This window comes from Lytechinus variegatus, chromosome 18, assembly GCF_018143015.1.
Source record: "Lytechinus variegatus isolate NC3 chromosome 18, Lvar_3.0, whole genome shotgun sequence".
In the NCBI taxonomy this organism is placed as follows: domain Eukaryota; kingdom Metazoa; phylum Echinodermata; class Echinoidea; order Temnopleuroida; family Toxopneustidae; genus Lytechinus; species Lytechinus variegatus.
The window spans coordinates 4,038,648-4,059,845 of record NC_054757.1 but is presented as its reverse complement, the minus strand read 5'-3'; the positions used below and the strand labels follow the sequence as shown (position 1 = coordinate 4,059,845).

The window sequence follows — 21,198 nt, the reverse complement described above, 5'->3', positions numbered from 1 at the left end:
TTGCAAAGTCAATCATAACTTCAAGAACTTCTTCATGAAATAGCCCCCAAGGCTAACCTAAATATGTCTCTATAAAAACATGTGTGCAGAGCTGCCAACCTGAACAAGAACATTTCAGTATTTCTAAAGCTGAAAATCAGTATTTTGGTGATGAAATCAGTATTTTGAAAAAAATATCATAGGACAACACATAAAACTAAAACTTTAGAATTCAGTATTTTGCATGAAACCATCAGTATTCTTCTTATTTTCCAGTACTAAATACTGAAAATCTGTACTACTTGGCAGCTCTGTTTGTGATCATAATTAAAGTTATATAAATCTGGGTAATCTTGCCCTAGCTGGTCTGCAGCATTCCCATTCTGAAACAAATTCATAAGCCACTCTACTCTGTGAATTCTGATTGGTGTTCGCACCATTACATCATGATCACCAGGGTCGCTTGGTACAGGTAACTGGCTTTTCGGAGAATCTGAGATTTGGCAAAAGCTGCAAATATCACTAGCATTATCTTTTCCTGGGCAGAACTTTTGCATGTTTAATATTCTATTGAGCATGCCCAGTTCTGCACCACTTAATCATTCATTTTGAATACTCATGAATATAATAGAAGGGACACTACTGTATCGTTTGCAGGTCTATGTTACCCTTATTAGACATGCCAAGTCTAACACATCTGGTATGAGACTCCTGCATTCTGGGAAGCAGTTCATTTCACTGACTATTGTTATAAGCTATCAAAATCCTGGCTTCTGATTGGCTCTGGACAAATTGGTCAGTGAGAATCGCCTACAAAATGATCGGCGAGTGCTCTTTAAACACTCCCAGACTCTTGCTCATCTTCCAGAATCTATGTCTGAAATCACCATGACTTTGTTTCAACGTGCAATTCAGACAATGTATGGTGATCTCAAGCAAAGTCTTGGTTCCGACTTAAAATCTCACGCGAGGCTGATCAATGATCTTGGTGTCTCTGTCTTATTCAGTGCAAAATAGAAAATGGGGAATGTCTAAAAAACATTTGTTCAATGATGACATACTGCTTTAAAATATAGATCATACATATCCAACCATTCATGGCTGTTACCTTAAAAGGCAAAGTGGAATATTCTGGTACATAGGCCAAGCAGTTCATCTGAAACGTCTGCGATAATGATACAGCTTGGTCCAGAATTACCTCCTAGTGAAGCCTCCGCCCGGCCCTCCCCTTCCACGACCACCAAACCCACCTCCTCGACCTCTTCCACCACCGCCGCCTCCACTCCTATTACCCCACCCTCCTCCTCTCCTGAAGCCACCACCACCTCCACCTCTCCTATAACCACCTCCTCTTCCCCCTCCGTAGTAACCGCCTCCGCTGCCTCTCCGGTCGTCGAAGGAACCTGACCCAGCCGGGGCAAGTATTTCTGGGAGCTCCGTTGCGACAGTGAGTTGAGCTTCGGGCGTGTCCTTCCATAGAGACTGAAAAAAGAGAAAAAATAATTTCCTTCAAATTACGCTGCTTGTTTTGAGATTACAATATATAGTGGTCTAGTGGTTCTGACTCTTGCCTTTCAAACAGAGGGTCGCAAGTTCAAATCATGGCAGGTTTTCCATCAGCAAGAAATTTATCCACACTGTGCTGCACTCGACCCAGGTGAGGTGAATGGGTACCCGGCAGGATTATTTCCTTGAATGCACTGGTGATGGTAGCTCAAGCTAAAGTCAGGGTAATAATAGCAGCGCTCTGTATCCTCAGGCAAAAAGCGCTTTATAAATCCAACTATGATTATTATTAATATGGATATATCAGTCAAAATGACATAAGCAAGACTTAAACGAAAACTTGCAATTGGCATTTCAAACATTGATTTTTTGTTTTCCCTATACTGACTATGGAAAGCCAGCACCGTCAACATCTATTATGTATGTTTGTTCAAAATATTTTCTATGATGTATATTCATGCATTCATTGTTTCCTGAAAATTCACTATGCTTCTCTGTGTTACAAAAGACATTGTGCAAATTTTCTGTAGAAAAATTACGACACTGATGGATTTCCATATAGTTACGAATGGATCAATCTTAACTCTTTGTAAGACGGGACACAGATGATCAGATTTATTTCTATGTGTTTTTTGTCTTTCTTCCTGGTACCACACAAAATGATATAAATACAGCTAACTTTACATTAGTGGAATCTCATGTGAACTAAAGCAAGATGTTCAATTCTTTTTTTAGAAATTTGATTTATTGGTAAAAATAGCATTTAACAACATCTGCTCCAAAAATGGTTCAAATTTGTGAATTATTTGACCATAGGAAATTCAACTTAACCCTATCTAGGCCGGGGTATTTTGGGAGTTTCTATGGCCGGGGGGGGGGGGGGGGGGGCCTCCCAGGCCCCCCTAAGATCTTGGCCGTCGACCGCGCAATCGCGCCGAAAATTGGCACGCGGGTCGCCTGGGACATAATCTACAAGATCGTATAGTAATTTATTTCATGGGAATTGTTATTAAGTGATTATGCTAATTTATGCGTTTTACAATTAGTATGCGAAATCATACTTTTTCCTCTAACTCCCAAAATAAAGCTCCAAATGTACTAATTTTTGGTATAGAAACTCTTTGTGGTGTCTTTAGCAAGTGTACATGAAAAAAATTGTGATATCATATCGTTTTCTTATGTATTATATTGTTTTTTGCAATTTCTTATGTATTTCTTTGTTTTTTGACCTTTTATTTTTCATTGTTTTTTTCAATGAAATTTGTTGGGGACTCTTTTGTGATCATAAAAGCATAAAATGAATACATTTAGACAAGCAAAACTAAAAATAATCGTACATTTATGAATTTTGGTTGAAAACACAATTTGCATTGACTTTGTACACGAAATCACGTTTTTGAGCACAATTTTCGGTCTGACATGCACTTACATAATGTTGCGTAATTTCGGAACCACATACCCAGGTGACGCAAAATTGGTCTCAAAAGTTGAAAGTAAAAAGTCGGCGAGCGGCGCGGTCAAAAAATTTCGCACGGCGAAAATATCACGCAATTTGTTGAGGGGGGGCCTCTGAGGCCCCCCCCTGGCCTAGATAGGGTTAAATAGATGAAACTCTGCCAAGAATTCTGATGTTTCATTTCATGAATAGCATTCAAGGACAGTTCGTTCGTTCGTTCAATAAAGACAACTCAATAAAAATATCTCAAAATATAGTACAGTTAACTCAATTTCAATTTCATATCATCTAATATAACCACAATCTGTACTATTTTTTTTTGACAAATGAAATGATTACATTAGACCTATCATAAAATTACATTACAATTCCGATTTTCTGATTTATTTCCTCAAATCTGAAACATGCTAAAATATTTCACTTCAAGCAGCAGCATATAAATGTTTTTACAGTCACTACATGCTATTTACTTTGACAGTCCGTGTTCAAGTGTCTGAAGTGGCTTTTCAAGGAAGTGTTATATTTTTCTTATATATTTCATTCTTTTAATCTACCTTTATTTGTAGAGTTTGGAGTGTGAAGGACAACATTTAATGGTATGAAATATCCCCCGTTTCTAAATCAAATCCTTTTTATTTTTAGCATAATGGCCTGTACTTTTGAATGGTAAATTGCCAATTTGTATCCTGCCAACTCGTCCACTCACCAGATGGTCTACCTTCATTTAGTCTAATGCCATTCCGTCCATCAACATTTCGTCCAATAACCATTTGATCCAATCATCATTTCTTCTAATCACCATTTCATCTCATAACCAGTTGGTCTAATATCCATTTCATTTTCATTCATTTTGCACAATTAATACTTAGTCCAATTAGACCAAATGGTATATGCACTGAATGGCTACTGGACCAACTGGATATTATACGACATGGTGAGTGGACGAAATGGCAGTAAGACCACGTGGATAGTAGATGAACTGATGGTAGGCCAAATTGTAGTCGACGAGCTGGCAATTGGATGAATTGGCATTAGACGAAATGGAAATAAACAAGTCCAGGTACATGTTCATAAAGCTGTTTGTAATGTTACTCACATACTTGGCTCAATCGGAACACGTTTGTAGGTGTGAAGTCGGCTACATTCACATATCATTTAATAATAATAATAATTGTACATTTATATTGTATGATTTCTGTATGTATATACTCAACTGCACATTACCATAATGTTATCATTATCACCCCGGCTATAGCCGCGCTGCCTACAGGCACTCTGGCATTCGTGGAATTCTTCCTGCCGGGTATCCATTCACCTCACCTGGGTTGAGTGCAGCACAATGTGGGTATATTTGTTGCTGGAGGAAAACATGCCATGGCTGGGAATCAAACCCACATCCTTCAGACTGAAAGACGAGTCATAACCACTAGACCACGACACACCCCAAGAAAGTACAAGACAGTGTCACAAGTCTTGCATAATTCTTTTAGCGTTACAGATTGAAAGGGTTAAAATCCTCACCAGTAAATGGTCCTTCTGATCATCAGTCACATCAAAGACGGCCGAGGTCTGATCAGCACACAGACGGATGCCTTTGATGGCACTTCTCGCGTCACGGTCAATGTAGCGTCCAAGGGTCCGGAAGACATCCCCAACGTCCAGGAGCTGTGACTGAGTCTCCAGGAAGAATGTGGTCTTGCCCTGTCATAAAATGGCAATATATTTGATAAAAATTATTAATAGGTCAATTCATATGCTGCAGCTACCATATGCATCTTCATCAATGGTATTAAAGTGTTTCCTTGGCTGTAGCTGAGCTGACTTAAGTGTTAAAGCATTCAAGCAATTACTCCTAGATCAGGAAGCGTTTCATGGAAGGAGTTGTCACACGTTCTATCCGACAAGTCCCACGTTGTCACACGTTCTATCCGACAAGTCATCCGACAGTTGCCATGGTAACTGTGCTTCTTAGCCAATGAACATCAAGGAAAGTCCTCAGATCTCACAACTTGTGGGACAAAAATGTTGATGAAGCGTTCCCCAGGTACCCATCCACCTTACCGGGGTCGAGTGCAGCATAATTTGGATAAATTTCTTGTTGAGGAAAACAACTGCCAGGAGTTCAGGTTGGAATTTGTGACTCTCTCGATTGAAAAGTGAGTCAGAAGCCGCACACCATGATTACTCCACAAGGTTTAGGTTTTGAAACGGTGCTCAAATGCACCAGTGTTTATAACAAGGCAGCGTTAGTAACTACCTTCTCAGCACCAAAGTAAATGGATTTAACAGAGATGGGGCCAAGGAAAACCATTACAGAAACTTTACACAGGTCCCCCTTCACAAACATTGAAAACTCTGAACCATTACAGCTCCACAAATAACCCCTTCTTTTAAATTTCTTTGTCAGTTCTTGAATCATCCATGTCTTCTACAACTTTGTTTCTAATACTACATTCATACTTCAACAGCTGCTAAAGCCTCACCTCTTCTGCTGTGAGTAGTGATCTCGTCTTCATGGCTTTCGAGCCTGTAATGTGAGCCAGAGCTGCGGCAAGGGCTGCCACCGCTCCCTTCTCGGCGATGATATCCTCCGCTGCACCCTTGAACAATGCAATCATATCAGCAGGTACAGCATCCAGAAAACTAGGATTTTAAAAATAAAATGGAAGTAATATTCATTGTCGGAGCTTCACAAATTATTGATTTATAAGATATTTTGGCCTGTTGCGGGAAGCTAAAATAATTCAAGAAATCAAGATATGCATTTTACATTGGTTGAAATCAAGTTGCGTATGATCTTTTTTAGTTGCATTTGATTGCAACTCTTTCTGCAATAGGGACCATGAGGTGTAAAAGCAAGATATATGCTCAATAGTTACAACTGAGATTTTCTTACTTCCACAATTTGGTGGAATCACGAAACGGCGCCATCTATCGGTTGCAGCGAAAAGGTCAATATCTGACTTCGCGGGTCGACATCGTGCGCAAGCGCAGGCAGCGCACAGTTTGCTAGTGTATGTAATGTGACTGTAATGCTTAAAAGCGGAGAAAGTATTCACCGACAATGGTCTAAATTTCAAAAATAAATATGTATATATATATATATATATATATAAATAATTTTCTCCGAACTCCTGGACCACAGTCCAATGGCAATAATGAATTGCAAATTTCGTCATGTCCGCTGCAACAATAAGTGGCGCACCGTCACATGAAAGTAATTAAATTTAGTTAATTAAACTGAGTAGTTGGGTGTTGTAATGTAAAGTGCTTAGAGAAATTTTAATACGAGCAATATAAATACTGAATTAATAGCAATATCAATATCACCATCACCATCATCATCATCATCAACCATCATCATCATCACCACCACCAACACCGCCCCCACCACCACCACCAGCAGCAGCAGCAGCAGCAGCAGCAATAATATCATATTTGTGACTTACTCTGTAACATCTTTGACGGAGGACTTGATGATGTCACTAGGTTGAGGAGCAGAAACTCGTTTGAACTTGATGCCCTGGGAAGGTTTAGAAGATTGAAAGGGGGAAAAAAACTCAAACAATATTTAATTTTGTCAAAACATTTGAAATGGTCATATATTTTTACAAGGTTAGTAGTTTCATTGGCTGGGCCGGAAAAGTGATTTTTCAGGCACTGTTTTTAAGAGGAAAAGCCCCTCAAAATAAGTGTTTGATTGAGAAGAGATGCCAGGCAACTCTGCTGGAAAGTGACAGCGGAGCAGAAAGCTCATCGACAATGCAGAACTGACCAGAATGATTGCAGTTTGCGATTGTATGCCAACTTTATGTATGTCTGTATATAGATCAAGCAAAAAGAACGTGCAAACAGGCTTCCATTTTTCAATTTGTGTCTCAGAAAGCTGGTAAAATGTGTGCAAAATCCCCAAAACAAATGCATATCTTGAGACACTTCGTTGCCCGGGTTCAGGATACCCAAAACAAAGCCTTTTTCAATTATGGTTGTTTACGAGGCAACCACATGAGTTTACAAAAGCTCAAAGTCAACTTTTAAAATAAATAATAACAGCAAATCTTGCTTTTAATTTCATTACCTACATGTATGCAATGCACACTGGAATGTACAAATCATGATGATTACGAAAAAATACTGTTTTACCTAGTGAAAATGGGACCTTCTTGCTAGGCGCTCAGCATTTAGATTGGAGAAGGGTTATAATGGCATTATGCAAGGCCTACTGGTAGAGCAGTTTCATAACTGAAGTGGCTACCCGGGGTAAATAAAATGTTACTATTATTAATCAATTAATCATAAAGATGACAAATTGCAATACCAAATGAGATGGGCAGATGAACAATAAGTGCACTTACTGCTTTGTATTCCACTTTCTGTAGATCTCTCTCTTCTGCTCTCTTATAGAAACAGACACAGACTCCATTACGACCAGCTCTCCCAGTCCTCCCGGATCGATGGATGTAAGAATCAACATCCTGAAAGATGGAGAAAAATGATTAAGACATTGACAGCATTGGATTTTAGCAAATGTTCACTGATTTCAATAATGAAACGTAATAAAGATCTGCTGCTGCTGCTACTACTACTACTACTACTACTTCTACTACTTCTACTACGACTATTACTGCTACTACTGCTACTACTACTACAGCTACTACTGCTACTACTGCTACTTCTGCTACTACTACTACTACTGCTGCTGCTACTACTTCTTCTTCTACTACTACTACTACTACTACTACTACTACTACTACTACTACTACTACTATTACTATTACTACTACTACTGCTGCTGCTACTACTTATACTACTACTGCTACTACTGCTACTGCTACTTCTACTTCTACTACTACTACTACTACTACTCCTACTACTACTACTACTTCTAATACTACTACTACTACAGAGATGCCAACCTCTTGACACAAAAAATCAGACTGAATATCCTCAAAAATAATATTTTTTAGTGAAAATCAGATTTTCACGAAAACTCAACATGACCAGTGCAGGCCGGGGGCAGTTTTTTTTTAAACTGCCCCGGCTCGCTGGCTTTATACAGGAACCGGGGGCAATTTTCTGGAACCAGGGGCAATTAAAAAAAAGAATATAACTGTGAACCACACTCCAAATTTGTTTATAGTAAGCGCAGCTCCTGCAATTTTTTTAATTAGTACAGAAATAGCATGCTAAGTAATAGGCTTATTCAAACAACTAAGAAATCAGATTTAAATGTTTAAGTGTGTTTTGACACCCTCACTCCACATCCCCTTTACATGGGCTTATTTACTTTTCATCTTTAATGAACCACAAACAATGAACCCCCCCCCAAAAAAAAAATCTAAATAAATGAATAAAATAAACATATAAAAAAGAGAGAATTCAGATCAAATAATAAATTTAGAAAAAAAAATTTTAAGGTTTTTTTTTCATGGTTAGAATCACGGTTGTGGGTGAGTGTTTGTGTATGATTGTGACTGTGAGGTGCACTTGGATTGCATATAAATTATGTTAAAGAAATGAAGAAATTAAATCAATATCTAACTCAGTCTATTCAAATTCCAGCACATAGCCACAGGCTACATGTAAATTTTTAAATGTACATGTATTGTAGGTTCATGTACCTTAAAGGTCAAGTCCACCCCAGAAAATGTTGATTTGAATCAATAGAGAAAAATCAGACAAGCACAATGCAGAAAATTTCATCAAAATCGGATGTAAAATAAGAAAGTTATGGCATTTTAAAGTTTCGCTTATTTTCAACAAAATAGTTATATGAACAAGCCAGTTACATCCAAAAGAGAGTTGATGACATCACTCACTCACTATTTCTTTTGTATTTTATTATATGAAATATGAAATATTTTCATTTTCTCGCCATTATCGTGTGGAATGAAGTTTCATTCCTCCCTGAACACGCAGAATTCCATTATTTTAAAATTTTGTGCTTCAGGCAAGGAGGTCCTAATTGTCAAATTCGTAAAAATTGAAATATTGTATAATTCAAACAATAAAAAACAAAAGAAATAGTGAGTGAGTGACATCATCGACTCTCTCATTTGGATGTAACTGGCTCGTTCATATAACTATTTTGTTGAAAATAAGCGAAACTTTGAAATGTCATAACTTTCTTATTTTACATCCGATTTTGATGAAATTTTCAGCATTGTGCTTGTCTGATTTTTCTCTATTGATTCAAATCAACATTTTTCTGGGGTGGACTTGACCTTTAAGTTTTTCACAAGTTATTTGAAAATGCAGATCTTCAGAGAAAATGCCTTTCATTCTGGGAGAGTCTAAATTCTGTGAAAATGTATTCATTAATAACTTAAATATTCATCACAATGAAGAAATCATGAAGTTTTTTGGCAGTTCTCAAAAATTAACATGAAATCTAAACTCTATCTGAAACAGAAAATCACCATCACTTAGGCCATTACTGATAGAATTCTCACCCAGAGCTCTGGCAGAGAACATGAGCTCAAACTGGCTAGCTAACAGCATACAAGTACCACACTCAAGCGCACGGCGTCCTCCTATTATTTTTTTTTTAGATGGAGCCTTGTTTGATGATTTATTGTCTGATATTTACCCCTCACCAAGAAAGAAATCAAAAAGCTATAATTCACAACTATTGATTTTGGATTAATAAGGCTCCGTTTTGACAAGCAAAGTCGGCGACTGTGAGGATAAAAGACTCGCACATCTATGTGCTGTGAACGGGGATTTATCTCCTGTGCAATTCAAATTACTATATCACAGAATTGTGATATCCCGACTGGAAATGTGTGCATTAGAAATTGCACATGGTGAAGTAGGGAAAAACTGTTGCCGCTACTGGAAGCACGCGCGTACATGTATTACAGGGAAAAAAAAAGACGGACGTAGCTCACTTTTTATGGTACTGAAAAAAAGACGTACTTGGCAATTTGAAACTGTGCTTATACATACATGTACACAGCACACATGGGACAAAAACAGGACAATGACAGAAAGTCGGGAAATCGTATTTTTGATGGCCAAAATCATACTGTCGTATTTTACTTGTTTTATCGTACTAAATACGATAAAATCGTACTGGTTGGCATCTCTGCTACTACTACTACTACTACACTACTACTGCTGCTGCTGCTGCTGCTGCTACTACTTCTACTACTACTAATTCTACTACTACTACTACTACTACTACTATACTACTACTACTACTACTACTACTACTACTACCATTACTACTACTACTACTACTACTACTACTACTACTACTACTTCTGCTACTACTACTACTTCCACCACCACCACTGCTTTTACTACCACCACCAATACCACCATACAATATACCACTACTACTACATGTACTACGACTACAAATGCAATCTAATAAGAATTCACTGTCATATTAACTATGCAGGTTACACAATTCGGAAAGAAATACCATGTATCGTCTTGTGAGATCTATAATAATAATAATAATATGTCCATTTATATAGCGCATTTACTATGTGCATATACTCAACTGCACTTTGATACTTGGTATCATATTATTACCCTGGCTGTAGCTGAGCTGCCATATTAATAGGCGCTGAAGCGTTCAAGGAATAAATCCTACCGGGTACCCATTCACCTCACCTGGGACGAGTGCAGCACAATGTGAATAAATTTCTTGCTGAAGGAAATTACGCCATGGCTGGGATTTGAACCCACGACCCTGTTTCAAAGTCCGGAGACCAATCCACTGGGCCACAATGCTCCACAATAAACAAATCTGTAACAAATACACACATAAGTCCTATTGGACTATCATTATTGCCCCAAATTAAGACGAGATGACTCACCCTAGGTGGGTTACACTGGATGACCAGATCAACTTCAGGGATGTCCAATCCTCTCGCTGCTACGTCAGTGGTGACCAGGCATTGGAATTTACCCTCTCGGAAACCCTTCGGCAAAGAAAAAAAAATTATCATGAATACCCACAAAATATACAATCACAACTTTCTTTATCATTGACAAAGCAGTCACTGTGATCACTCATTAGAACGGGAAAGTGGTCACAGATAGAGTAACTTATTTCTAGTGTAGTGTAAAGAGGAATGTAAAGAATAAAGGGTTTGTTGGTTAGCTGTCATATTTTTGGAAGAGAGGAACCATCAAATTCAAACAAACACACAAAATTCTTACTCTCACTCAAATGATCCTGATCATTTATGGTCATGATTAAGATGATCAGCAGAATCATCACCACCGACATCATCATCCACCATCATCATCAACATCATCATCATCAACATCATCATCATCATCATCATCTTCATCATCATCATCATCCATGTCTTTCTATGTATATTATTACACGACTGAAAAATAATTTTTCAGTTCGTTTGTTGCTGAATTTTACAGATCAAATCCAGTGATAATGCATCATTATGCAAAAATACTGTCCTATATGAAGTGGCCAACTAATTAATCCCTTAATAGCATTTCAATCGATTATTTAAAACCAGATTATATTTCCTTCAAAGTTGAATGCACTTTCAATGACCTCTCACCTTCAGTGTAACCTCTCGCTGTGTCTGGGGGATATCCCCGTGCATGACCTGCGTCTCCTGCTTCATAGCAGAGCTCATGGCCAGCTCGTTAGCATCCTTCTTGGTCTCGCAGAAGACCATGCAGCGGCCGTCCAGGCCTCCGTAGACCTTGATGACATCGCTGATGACCTCGGGTCGGTCAAAGTAGCTACAGTTGATGGCCAAATGCTGGAGAGGAAGACAAGATGGAGAGTGGAATTTCGGCCTTCAAAGACACCGATGATATAAACTGTAATCTCAAGGGAGTATTTCATGAGTTGTATTGTCAGTGGTTCCCAATGATTTGCAAGCATTTCAGAAGCTTATATAGAGCTGTTGTAATTGAAAATCACTGACTGCTCACTTCATGAAACATCTTCCAACTTGATGTACAATTCTGAGAGGGAAAGATGGGGTGGGATAAGAAAGAACACAACATGAATGATTTCATGTATTACTTTTCTTGTACGCTATATGCTGGAAAGATTGCTCCCTGATAAAGTCTGTTAACCTCCACTGATATCTTACCGGACATCAGAAAATAAAAATACCACATTGCATCACGGACGAACATGAAGCATAACTTCAGGCCTTCAAAAACACTGATGATACCAAGTTGATATCTTACGTGAACCATTGTACCTGTCATGACCTTCTCCATGCCTTTCCAGATGGTGACACAACATTTCCTCCGGTGACAACACCTATGTGTGTTTCTTTGTTACGATATAGAGTGAGGGGAGCATTCGTTGTTAAAGGGTTTTAGGTTTATTTTTTAGGATAGGGTATAGCGTTAAATTCAGGGTTGAAGTTGGTAATTCCATTAATGTTTGGAAACATCAGCGGAGCAATGGTTGCCAGAGCACATTTCATAGAACCTTCTAGGCATCTTTGAGAAGGCTATAGCATTGGAATGAGAGAAAAAAATTGCATCACAGAATATCATGAAGCATGTCTTCGGGCCTCCAAAGACACTGATGATATCAGTTACCTGAACTATTGTGACTGTCCCGACCCTCCCCTATCCAAAAAATCTACTCATCTCGACATCTCTGAGAAGGGTAAGACAGTGGAATAGAAACAAAGAATAGTGCCATAGAAGAACATGAAGCATGTCTTCAGGCCTTCAGAGACACTGATGATATCAATTACCTGAACTGTTGTGGCTGTCCTGACCCTCTCCCTACCCACAAGATCCACCTTCTTGACATCCTTGCGCATGTATTTCAATGCTGTCTGGTAGACCCAGGGAGGAACCGTAGCAGAGAAGAGGAGTGTCTGCGGATTCACAGGGGTTTCCTCAGAATCACTTGATTCACCTTGAAAAGGGACAGATGAGAAGATGGATATTTACAGCATTTTTTCACTTTTCATACAGGAAGCATGCAACAAATATACTTCACATACAACTGAAATGTCCTAAACATACAACTGAAACATACCATTGAAATATATAACTTTTTTAACAGCTGAGATGAATGAGTATTTATAACTATTTCCTATGTATAAATGAAATATATACAATTCATATCATAAAGAAACAGAAAGAACTAAAATGTACAACTCTAGTTACGTACTAGTATTAAAACATACTTTATATAATATAGAAATGAAATACACATCTCCTATCACATAACTGAAACATACAGCTGATAAATACAACTCTTAACACATAACTGAACCACATGAATGAAATATACAACTCTTATCACATAACTGAAACATACAACTGCTAAATACAACTCATCATATACATGTAACTGAAAACATACAACTGCTAAATACAACTCTTATCATATAACTGAAACATGACCTGAAAAATATACACCTCTTTTCACACAACTGAAACATAATACAACTATTAACAATACAACTCTTGTCACATAACTGAATCATATGACTGAAATAAACATTTTTTTTGGGGTCACATACCTGTCTTGTAGGCAGCGCCAAGAATCTCCTCCACCGATTCCGCAAACCCCATATCCAGCATCCGATCCACTTCGTCCAGTACAACATGCTTCAGCTTGGACAGGTCAAGGGTGTTCTTACGGATGTAATCCAAGATACGTCCAGGCGTTCCCACGACAACGTCCAGACCACGCCGGATGGCGGACTCCTGCGGCCAATAGGCGGTGCCCCCGTAGATGCACGTGGTGCTGAGATGTGGACCGATCTTTTCAAAGTACTCAGAAATCTGTTCGGATAAGAGCGCACATGAGAACGATGAAAAATACTACGATCATCAAAATATCATAGAAAAAGCCTCAATAACACATATACATGTATGTTGTTGGATTGTCTTCTCACTTTGTCTTTGCTACAAGCCCCCATTCTTTAATGGTAAATGCCAGTTGTGGTAACAATATCAAAATGAGTTCGTACAGAATCCAATGAAATGACCACCAAAGTGTCTGTTTGTATAAATAAAAAATATGTGCCAAAGGATTCTGGAAGAAATTGTGTAATTGCTGAGAAATTAGCAAATAAGCACAGGATTCGAGTCAAGCATCGGGCCGACATTCAGAGCAATAACATTACACTCTCCCACGTGCGCCTATCTGTGTTGGTGATCTTCAGTGTGAACATTTTTCAGCGTAGATTTCAAGATTTCACAAAGTTCAGTTTATGTAACTGTACCAGATCTAGATCCTCGATGATATACTGACAATTAAGCCTGGTTTTACAGACTTTCTCATGAAATCAGTGTTTACTGTAACTACTGGTATTTCTCTAGATACTGATATTCAGATCTTTATTTGAAAAATTCATTGAGTTGAAAGCACAATTGCAGATGAATACGTTAGCATTTAGCTTACCAAGTCAGATTACTTTTAATGTGAATCAAACTTATTTTAGGACAATATAACACAACTTTACTACATGCAATATCAAGAATAGGCAACAAGATGCTTAATACAAATGTTTCTGAAGGCTGAATATTATCATCCCAGTTTTAGCATAGCTGGCAATAAGGCAGTTTTTAGCATTTTTAGGAATAAATTCCTGCCAGGTACCCATTTACCTCAAAACATTTGGGTGTGGCAAATATAGATCACCACCTTGCCAAAGGGCGTTAGTGCAGAGACAAGAATCGAAGCTCAAACCTTGCATTCTATAGTATGGAGACATATTAACTATCCTACAACACCTTGAAGATGTGAAATATCAAGTTGATGTACACACTGTAATTCTCTTCAGGAGTTCAAATGTCAACTATCAAACACACCATAACTCTTTGTCATCATGAAAAAGAACAGTCTGGATGATTAACCAGTTAATAGAAGGAGGCCTAAAATGAGTTTCAAGTACACATTTCAGCCAATGCCAGGGACAGTGATTTTCTGTTTCACCAGTAAATAAAAAGGAAATTCTGTTTGGTTCTTATACTTTTCATTAAAAATTCATGGAATTCCCCTTTTCAAAATGGAATTCAGGTTTTTTGCTGTGTACATTTTCAGTGACAAAACAGAATTTCCATTTTTAGATCAAATTGAAATGGAATTACAGATTTTCGGAACAGAAAAAACCATCTTTTGAAACCGAAAATCACTGTCTACAAAGGAAGAGAAGAGGATTGTTTTAATCACCTGTTTAGCAAGTTCTCTGGTAGGAGCCAAGGCAAGGATGATGGGCTGCCGGCCACTCTTCTGAGGAAAGTGCTGCCACTTTTCCACCAGAGGCAAGACAAAGGACAATGTCTTACCCGTTCCAGTTCCTGACAGAGGACAAAAGGGATCGTAGAGGGGTCTGATAATCATTCACAAGATATTTTTTACACAAAAAAGGACATTTTACAAATTTCCTGTATAAAAAATTATGATACTGAAGGATTTCCATAGAGTTATGATTGATTGGATCAATTGTAACTCTTTGTAAGGCGGGGCCCTGCTGTACCAACAACCTATTTCTGGGATTAACAACTTTAGATGCAATTTGAATTTGAATTAAAATATGTTTTTAAATTTATATTTGCACATCAACATGCTACATAGTGACATCATTTTCATAGCATCATGTTCTTTCGCTTGTCCAATATCAAAATTGGGAAAGCGAAAACCGTGATGTTCATGTCATCCATATTCTAGGAAGAAGTTTAAAACTCCCTTATGCTATTCCAATTCTAACATTATACAGGAATCAACTTGAAATAAACTTACGTGCTTGGGCTATGACATCAAATCCATCAGCGATCGGCCTGAACGTTTTTGCTTGGATGGGAAATAAGTAGTTGATTCCTTTGGCTGTATCAAAATATTAAACAGAAACAAATCAGCAGGTTATTTTAAAGATTCTCTGAAAAATATTAACATTTATACTTTATTCGGTTGCATGAAAAATTATAAAAAAAAAAATCAGTGTGTCATTTTTGAGATTCTAGGAAATAAATTCTGAAATATACACTTTTTAAGAAAAACTTATCATTCAATATACCTTGGCTCACATGTTCTTGTATTTTTAAAGCAAGATATTATGATGGAAAGTTTTTGGTATGTGAATAAGCCATGTACCGGTAGTCTGTACTAATACTAACAAAAGAGAATCAAACTTATTCAGGTAAATAGGAGAAATCTTCAGCACTAAGAGGCAAAGTACAAATCAAATGTGATTTGAGAAAGGTCATCTCAATATTCTGGTTGTCTTTGTCACTATTTCGTCGCACGCACCACGAACTGTCCTCTCTGCGCACTACGATGTGAAAGTTAGTTTTGCAGAAAATGCATTTAAAGAAAGCTTTTTTAAAACCAGCAATAAGTGCTCCTACAAGGAGAGCCAATTATTTACCGGTGTCTTCGTTCAAAAGTTCAGGTTCTAAGGTTTCATCCCGTATCTTTATAGTTTCTTGAAATTAATTATTTACGCCACAGTGGGCATCGTAACAGAGAGGATGGTTCGTGGAATAGATACAGTGCGCTATCGCGCATCGAAGTGCGCAGAGAGGACGGTTCGTGGTGCGTGCGACGATTTGTTGACTCTCTGTAATAAATTTTGGAGGAACCAACCAAAGTAAACATCCCTGTGTGGTGTTCCATTTTAAGCCAGTGACGTTCACTTCATCGAGAGTGGAATATTTTTTCATTTAACTGAAACCAGTGGAACATTGTTCATCACCATTATGGAGCAAACAATAACAAGTCCCCTTACCTTTCAGTTTCTCTATGGTATGAGCTCCAATACCAAAGTTTGAGAAGGCTCCCAACTGTTCTTGGGTCTCCTCATCTACGGATGACTGCAGAATTAAAAAAAAGAGATTAAAAATTACATAAAACTGAATATAAAACACATGCTAAGATACTTGTATTTCAGGTGAATTTGACACTATTCTTCTATTGCCAATATTAATGGTCACATAGACATTTTGGAAGAAAAGTGCTGATAACACAGATTCAGGGTGTAAAAATTATCCCCATAGAAAGTATTGAGTAGATGTTTCCGTAGACTGGATGCAATGAAACGTTTCCTGGATGTATAACTTATTATCAATGTAATTTCAAGTATGTCTGATGTTCATTATTGACAAAGACGTACACACAGTAAATTTCAAAAATTACATCAGTAAAGTCAAGGACTTCAAAGTTAGTTTGTCATGAATTCAAGTGTGTTTATTTCAGTTAAACTTTATTTCCAGCTTTTAAGATATTTTTTCTATAAGCAATCATTATGGAACATCCAGGTAAAATTACATTGTCAACACAAAAACCAAGATCATTTCGTTTATTTATACATGTACATGGTCTTAAAAAAAGATTGCCACAATATTATACCCCTTTCATAAACCCCATTAAAATGAATTAGGCGGCTAATAGCAGCATAATTTGGTCGTAAAATTGGAGGAGGACAAGAGTTATCCGCATTACTCTGATGCTGCTATTATCCGCATAATAGCAGCATCGGGACAAGATTTTGAGTTTATGAACGCATTTCCAAATTATGCGGATAATTGCCATGGTGCGGTCACAAGGTCACCCTTTTCCAACACAACCGCATCGGAGGGGGCGTGTCCAGTTGTCATGGCGATTATCCACCTTTTTCAGGACGGGCGCTCGTAAAAATAATGCGGCTTATTTTCGGAGTTTATGAAAGCAATTTTTATTGAATTATCCGCATTACTCTTAGGCGGCTAATTGGAGGATAAGTTTATGAAAAGGGTACAAATGTTTGGTTGGTCTACATTCCCTGTTCTTATAAAATATAATACAAAAAATAATATAAGATTTATATAGCATACATATCCACCCTGGCTAATCTAGTCTTCCAATTCCGGTGCTAACAGCTTTTTGAGGAATTACTACCTGCCACCTCACCTGGGTTGAGTGCAGCACAATGTGGGTAACTTTCTTGCTAATTATCTTTCTGATCCATAACAAAGTAATAATTAATAACAATAATAGGCATTTATATAGTGCCATCTATCAAGAAATATTCTATTCCGAGGCACGATGTTATCATTTACCCCAGCTTTAGCTCAAGCTGCCTTTCAGCGCTCATGCATTCAAGGATCTAATCCTGCCGGGTACCCATTCACCTCACCTGGGTCGAGTGGAGCACAGTGTGGATAAATTTCTTGCTATAGAAAATTACGCCATGGCTGGGATTCAAACCCACGACCATCTGTTTCAAAGTCAGAAGACTAATCCACTGGGCCAAACCCTCCACACATATATTTCTTTCTTTCTTCAGTTTGGTTTAATCTTTCAAAGTGGCATCTCTGTTGACTTTTACCTGACTGGATGATGGCTGTGCTTTCTTGATGCCATTCTGCTGATTTTCTCCGCTCTTCTCCTTCTTCACTTTCTTCTTCTTACTTTCATTTTCTCCTTCCTCATCAGAACCCTTCTTCCTTTTCTTCTTCTTTTCTTTTTCATCCTCTCCTTCTTCATCGGAATCCTTCTTCCTCTTCTTCTTTGGCTTCTTTGCTGATGATGGGGATTCCTCTTTGGGAAGTACTTCTGCTTCTTTAGAGGTTTCTACATCATCAGATGTCTTTTTCTGCAAGGAAGAATAATAACTAGATATTAGAATGTTAGACCGACCTGACCATTTCAACACAATCAAGATTTCAGTCTCCGAGTAGGCACGGCCATAGGCACTAGACGCGGTCTCGCGGATGGGCACAAAATTTGTATGTGCACGTCGGTTCGCCTGTCAATACGTCGATGCCAATATCGCGGCGAATCGCTTACTTTAAAGTCTATGGCAGGGCAAAAGAATACTCCATCCCCCCTGTTGTTGGACCACTGTACAGTTGCTCAGGCTCCCTTTGGAGATGACAAACCCTAGCTTGCATCTGTACGGGCTGTGAAAGGAGGAAACCCTGGTTCAGTCCCAAGAGCAAGTGGTTTCACCCCCTAGCTATATTTGGTTTGGGTTGACTGCCCATTCCATCTAATTACTATTTTCACATTAATTATGGTTTATTATGCGGCAGTCATGGGCCACTTTTCATCATTCCATGATGGCAACGTCAGGCCCAATTTATGGAAGCTTAAAAGTGCCACCGAGATGTTGAGATAATTATCTTGGGAAGTCGACATCTTGATAGCAAAAGATCAGATGACGAGATCCTGGATCTCATCATGTCGACATCTTGTAGAAGAGATGATGAGATGACAAGATACCGGATCTCATCATGTCAACATCTTTTAGAAGAGATGATGAGATGACAAGATCCCAGATCTCATCATGTCAACATCTTTTAGAAGAGATGACAAGATCCCGGATCTCATCATGTCAACATCTTGTAGAATAGATGATCAGATGACAAGATCCAGGATCTCATCATGTCAACATCTTTTAGAAGAGATGATCAGATGACAAGATCCCGGATCTCGTCATGTCGACATCTTTTAGAAGAAATGGTCAGATGACAAGATCTTTGATCCATGATCATGACATCTGATCATCTCTTCCACTGGATGTAGACATGACGAGATCCAAGATCTTGTCATCTCATCATCTCTTCTCAAAGATGTCGACATGATGAGATCCGGGATCTCGTCATCTTATCTTTTGCTATCAAGATGTCGACTTCCCGAGATAATTATCTCAACATCTCGGTGGCACTTTTAAGCTTCCATACCAAAGACTTCATCTCCCTCCCCACAACTACAGGGACCTGCACTGGCAGGGAACTTGCATGCTTAAAATACCTGTATTGAACTGCACATACAACAGATCCAGGTAGGTGCTCTAAAAAAATATTCCAGGGGTAAAATCAATGATTTTGACTACCAAAGATTCTTATGACCCTCGCCAATTATGGACTCCTGAAGATCGATGACGAAAAAATCTTGTAGGGGAAGTGATTTCTGCCAGAAATATTGCTGTCAAGATCGCACATCGAATCTATTCTAAGAGTAAAACTAAGTCTCGTTCGAGATGGAAACCGGATCAGCCAGCGCCAGCATGCACATCACACATGACTAGGGCCCTCGCCTGCTGGCGCCGTACGGTACACTTGGTAGCCGCACACGGCATGCCCACAATCACTGCCACTCTCGCTCGCTCTCTCATTCATTCACATTTGCAACGATATATAGTTGATTTAAATTGTTTCATGTAATACAAAGCTTACCTTTTCTTTCTTGGATTTCTTCTTCTTACGAATTTCTCCATTTACAAGTATATCATCACCATTCACCATGGAACTTTCTGCCAATTGTTGCGACATTTCGGAGTTCGGGTATTTAAATCACACGTGTAGAAATTATTGAGCAACCACGATGTACTATAGTACAAGATCGATCAGACTATGTAACACCATTAGCTCTATATGTGTGTACTGTACACGTGTGTGTGTGTGTACGTATGCTGCGCTTTGTGTATACATGTCACGGAATTTCCGTGATACATATATGTGTTTTTCACATGCAATTTCAACTTGCAATCATACACACATGATTGATGTACAATATATAGCTTATAAAGCTCCCGGACAAAACGTGCAAAGCACTGGTGGTTCAGTGGTAGAATTCTCGCCTGCCACGCGGGAGGCCCGGGTTCGATTCCCGGCTAGTGCACTTATTTTTTCTTAATTATCAAGGAGATTCTTTGATCATCCTTAGTGTATATATATATACGATACTTCGGTATTCATAATGTATAAACAGCTAAATTTTTGTCTCTTATAAAAACAAAATGGTAGGAGATATAGCACTGCTCGCTCGCATTGAAAGGATTGGGGATAACGAAAGGGGGGGGGGGGGTACCTAAATTGCACTCATACTAAAAAATAACTGTTATACAGAAAATACTCATTCAACAGGCCTTGAAGTGCAATATTTTTAGGGCAAGTCTATCTTCCAATTGGGGTTGAAAGCTAGGGCAATTTGAATTATCCAAGGCTAATTATGGCATCCGATGGCCATGGATTTAGTTTGATTAAGGTTATTCGTCATTATGACATACTTATGGGTGACTATTCACAAGGGCCACTAATTGTAATCGTAGCACTGAGAGGGTTAATAATCCGTAGCACCGACAACATAAGCTCCTACATTTTGCTCCAGCCTTAAGGGGATGGTCCAGGCTGGAGATATTCATATCTCCATAAATAGAATAAAATTCAGTTCACAGAGCAAAATGCTCAGTGAAAATTTGATCAAAATTGGATAACATATAACAAAGTTAATGAATTTTAAAGATTTGCATTATTCCGGTGAAACCGTGTTCTAGGCATGTCTTTATGAATATTCA

General features: G+C 38.3%; 1 protein-coding gene and 1 non-coding gene across 2 annotated transcripts; one reads left to right on the top strand and one right to left on the bottom strand.

Annotated features, from left to right (window-relative positions):
• Positions 1–207: 207 nt before the first annotated feature.
• Positions 208–20,232, bottom strand: LOC121431788 (nucleolar RNA helicase 2-like). Its single transcript, XM_041629489.1, has 14 exons — positions 20,078–20,232; positions 18,226–18,492; positions 16,648–16,732; positions 15,663–15,746; positions 15,093–15,220; positions 13,435–13,699; positions 12,655–12,821; positions 11,485–11,691; positions 10,771–10,875; positions 7,297–7,416; positions 6,391–6,464; positions 5,425–5,584; positions 4,463–4,642; positions 208–1,461 (listed from the first exon to the last, which is right to left on the bottom strand). Exons 1-14 carry the CDS (start codon positions 20,171–20,173, stop codon positions 1,174–1,176), a joined length of 2,226 nt encoding a protein of 741 aa, XP_041485423.1. The 5' UTR covers positions 20,174–20,232; the 3' UTR covers positions 208–1,173.
• Positions 20,233–20,451: 219 nt separating this feature from the next.
• TRNAG-GCC lies at positions 20,452–20,522 on the top strand. Its single transcript has one exon. It is a non-coding gene; the product is annotated as a tRNA-Gly (tRNA).
• Positions 20,523–21,198: the final 676 nt, after the last annotated feature.